Source organism: Triticum urartu, chromosome 5A (genome assembly GCF_056163025.1).
Source record: "Triticum urartu cultivar PI428250 chromosome 5A, HENAU_Tu73, whole genome shotgun sequence".
Taxonomy (NCBI): Eukaryota; Viridiplantae; Streptophyta; class Magnoliopsida; order Poales; family Poaceae; genus Triticum; species Triticum urartu.
In genome coordinates this window covers 675,126,632-675,131,098 of record NC_141877.1, presented here as the reverse complement: position 1 = coordinate 675,131,098, position 4,467 = coordinate 675,126,632, and the positions used below count along the sequence as shown (strand labels likewise).

Genomic DNA, 4,467 nt, shown 5'->3' with positions numbered 1-4,467 from the left:
TCAATGGCGAGGCAGGCCTTCGCCGCCCCACTTCCATCCCTCCTCTTTTCTTTTGTTGCCTCACTTGTCGTCGACCGGGCAGCTGGCCACCCTGCCACTCACATCTCTCTTGCCCTGCATCTAGATCGATCGGGATCGCCAAGCCACCACCCGACATAGGCGACTGTGCCTGAGATCTGCACGACCCGGTCGTCATTCCAGCGGCACGCGGCACATCGCTTGGCCTCTCAATCGATGTTGTTTGGGGAGCCCCTCCCTGTTGATCCGTCCCGGCCCTGTGCGGCATTTTTTTTTCTGAAACAAAGCCCTTGTTGCAATAGTTGTTTCTGAAACAAAGCTCTTGTTCCGAAGAGGGATCATACGCAGAGATGTTTTTGCAACATCACCAATGTTTCTGAAACAAAGCTCTTTTTGTGATATTCACCAATGTGTTTCTGAAACAAAGCTCTTGTTACAATAGTCACCGTTGTTTCTGAAACAATACTCTTGTTGCAAAGAGCGATCGTACGTTGAGCAACCTAGATCGGACGGCACGTGAGGCGGCGGATATTTTAAAAAGATCTACCGGCCGACGCGTAGCACACCCTATTCGATTAACTATCCATCTTCACAATCTGATTTGTCTCAACGACAATTTTGATACTAGATCCCACGTGTGTATATTTAAAAATCCAACTGAAATTATTACCTAGGTTTTAGTGAAATTCGGTATACCTAAATAGATGATCCCCAATATGCCTAACATCTATTCTCCCAATATGCCACCATGCATGACCTAAATAATTGATCTCCACTTTCTCAAAATCTTTTAACATGCAAATATGCCACCTCGTCATGCCATCGTGCATGCATAAGAAACGACCCACATTAGGCTGCTGCCAATGGACCGGTGCTTTGATGGGGTGCTAAGCATATTAAATAGCTTAGCAACCAAACTCCCCAATGCATAGGTGCTTAGCTTCTTGTAGCTAAGCTCTCTTCATTTAATTAGTCCAAGGATCTTTTGTAGTATATAAACTTTGTGGCATATTTGTGCTACGTATTAAGCAAATAATATCCCTTGAGGAAAACACATGGAAATATAGTTGACTTGAGTCCATACATAAAGTGCCAATAAGATATTATGAAAATACATGAAATTACACCTACAATTAATGATGCTTAAAATAAATGATGATAATAATCTATTTTGGCCCAAACTTTTTCCAAATATGCTCTACCAAATCAGTTTTGAGTGCTCTGTGAGTCCCACGATCTCGGATTCTTGCATCCCTTTGTAGCACCTGAGCGAATACCTGTATGTCGCCGTGTGTGAATACTGATGGTAGAACAATGGATGTACCCGCCTCCTTGTTCAAATCAAGAATATTAGCCGCCGCTTCTTTTTTATCCTCGACTACCATATTGTGAAGAATGATGCAAGCTATCATGACCTTCTGGATATCACCCCGGTCATACAAACGTGCAGGACGACGCAAGATAGAGAATCGACCCTGCAAAACATCAAAAGCACGTTCCACATCCTTCCTTGCCCCTTTCTGATGTGCAGCAAACAACTTGTGCTTCTCTGTTTGTGGCATTGATATTGTCTTCACAAAAGCTGCCCATTCTGGGTATATCCCATCTACAAGGTAATAACCATGTTGATATTCCTTGTCATTTACAAAAAAGTTCACTCGAGGAGCTTGGCCTTTCAGTTGCTTGATAAACAATGGCGATTGATTTAGCACATTGATGTCATTGTTTGACCCAGCAATACCAAAGTAGGCATGCCATATCCGGAGATCTTGCGAAGCAACTGCTTCCAGAATAAGACTAGGCCACCCTTTATAGCCACGAGTAAATTGGCCCTTCCATGCAATAGGACATTTTTCCCAACGCCAATGCATACAATCCAGGCTTCCTAACATGCCAGGAAACCCACGACCTTCGCCAATGCAGAGTAAGAGCTCTGTATCTTCAGTGTTGGGGCTTCGCAAATACTCTGCAACATAGGTATCAATCACTCCTTGCACAAAGTTCTTCAAGCAATCAACTGCGGTAGTCTCGCCAATCTTGAGATATTCATCAAGACTATCTGCAGGTGTGCCATAAGCCAATTGGCGTATTGCCGCCGTGCACTTTTGTAGTGGAGAGAGCCCTTCACGGTTAAGCGCATCTGTCCTTGTGGTGAAGTATGGAGACCGCTCACCTAGCGCATTGACGATGCAAAGAAAGAGAGGTTGTCTCATCCCGAATCTTCTCCGAAATTTTTTGGCGCGGTAGAGAGGATTGTCACAGAAGTAATCTCATACAAGCTGTTGATGTGCTTCTTCACGCGGTCTATTCACGTATATCCTCGGACCAGTCCAGCTAAGTGATCTTGCTTGAAGAGCCTCAAGTGTTCCCTTCAACTCCACAGCAATCTCCTCGGCGAAGGAGTCTAGCATGTCCTCCTCGGCTAGGAATTCATCAAGTGTGTATAACTCTGTTGGATATGTAGTGTTTCTGGCATCACTATCATGTTGTTGATCTGTATCATCAGGATCATCTGGTGGATGGTTATACATAGGCCTGAAACATGTAACAAACAAGACAACAATTGTACACATCAGAATAAGATCGAACAAGTTAAGTGACGAACTTCTCGTGATAAAAACAGAATTGCGTTTGATTTTGCTTCATCTACTAAAATCAGAGTAATTTTGTACACCCTAATCTTATTCTGTCTGAACCAATTTCTCATAGAACTTCAAATTGTCCGTGTACAACATCTGAAACTTCAGATCAATAGATCCTTATGCATTTCCATCAGATCAATAAAACTCAGTTTGGTTCTGTCAAAAAAATTGTTGCCTGATAATTCGTAAGAGTAGATAGCAATACCTTCAAATTAATTGTTGGTTCTAAACTGAACTGAACTCAGTTTGATCCTATATAAAAGGATTGCTACAGACGTATCTAGATGTAGTATAATCAACTACGTCCCTTCCAACTACAAGTAACTCCAAACTCAAATGAACTAAACCATTGTGTATTATGAGCTGAACTAGTACGTTCTGAAATCAATTAGAACTTTCTGAACTGAACAAAAATTATGAATTGAAATCAACTAGGTCTTCTTGGCCAATTATCAGTCAAATTTTGGCCACAGCCCAAGTCTGATGCAGAGAAAAATCTCATCTAAGCAAGAATGGGAGGGACAAAGCATGAGGCGCACTAGGATACAGAACAAAAGAGTATTCTGATTTGTGAAAGGAAGATACCATCGAGCAGATTGTGGCTGGCCGGCGGAGCTAGTTCTGTAGTATCCTGATACAAGCTAGTGTCCATTGCATCAATGTTGACACTATTCTCATACTAAATTTCTGGGACTAGGCCATGCCGTTGAGATCACATACTATTTAAATCAGACTCAATTCTGCATGGTTCAGACTTCAGACTATCAATTATCTATGGTTCAGATGATATGCTATTCAAATTAGAGTCTCGATGCTAAGGTTCAGTCTATCAATTACATATGGTTCAAACTATCAATTAGCAAGAAGCAGAGAAAAAACCCATCTAAGCATGGACAGGAGAGAGCAAGCACAGGGTGAAATTGAACGTTTTGAAACAAACTAGCAGATCTACTTTTGTGAAAAGAAATAATTACCTTTGAGCCGCCTGTGAGTGGCCGGAGGAGCTCCCGACTGCGGTGAACTGAACTTGTGGCGCCAATGGCAAACTGAACTGAACAGGACGGTCCATGCAAACTCGAGGATCCGCCGGAGCTTCAACGACCAGGGGGAACGACGGCTGATGCGGCGATTGAGAGGCGTGGCAGCACCGCGCGGTGAGGACGAAGTGGCTGCGCTGGCGCGGCGGCGCACGCCGAGGAGGAAGAGGAGGCGAAGGCGCCGCTCGGTCGATGGGAAGAAAGGGATAAAAACAGAAGAGACGAAGGTATACGGCGCTTCACACGGGATCGAATTTACTGTGTTTTCACCTAGGGTCATGTGCTTGGAGTCGTTCCTTCGTGGGGTGCCACGTATGAATTTTGCTGATATGGCAGGCTAAGCACCGATCCAGGTTGGAGCACTGGGACTAGCCTTGGATCCGGCTTGCCTGCTCCCTTCCTGTGCTCACATCCGTGTTCCCACTTCATCCTACGGCTGTCTTTTTTCCTTTTTTCTTTCTAATCTAATCATTTCCCCTCCTGATTTTAAGGGGTGGGGCCGGGCCTTATTTTGTTCCAATTAAATCAAGTCACGTAGACGGAAGCACGGATGGGCACACGACGGAGGAGCAGGCAAGTCTCATCCACTAGCCTTAGCACCATGCATACTACTCATACATAATAAATATTCCATAAATATATAATAAGCAAATATAATACTATTCAATAGTTTCAGTTCACATATTGTTAGTCTAACGCTGCGCGGAGTATCATCTCTAGTTATAACAAAGTTGCCACATGGTGACTTTGTTACCAATAAGCAGTTGTAA

General features: G+C 43.6%; 1 protein-coding gene across 1 annotated transcript; it reads right to left on the bottom strand.

Moving 5' to 3' along the window:
• Positions 1 to 1,184: 1,184 nt before the first annotated feature.
• Positions 1,185 to 2,622, bottom strand: LOC147973995 (protein ANTAGONIST OF LIKE HETEROCHROMATIN PROTEIN 1-like). The gene has a single exon (XM_087525148.1). The coding sequence runs from the start codon at positions 2,229 to 2,231 to the stop codon at positions 1,185 to 1,187; it is 1,047 nt and encodes a 348-aa protein (XP_087381274.1). The 5' UTR covers positions 2,232 to 2,622.
• Between the last annotated feature and the right edge of the window lie 1,845 nt (positions 2,623 to 4,467).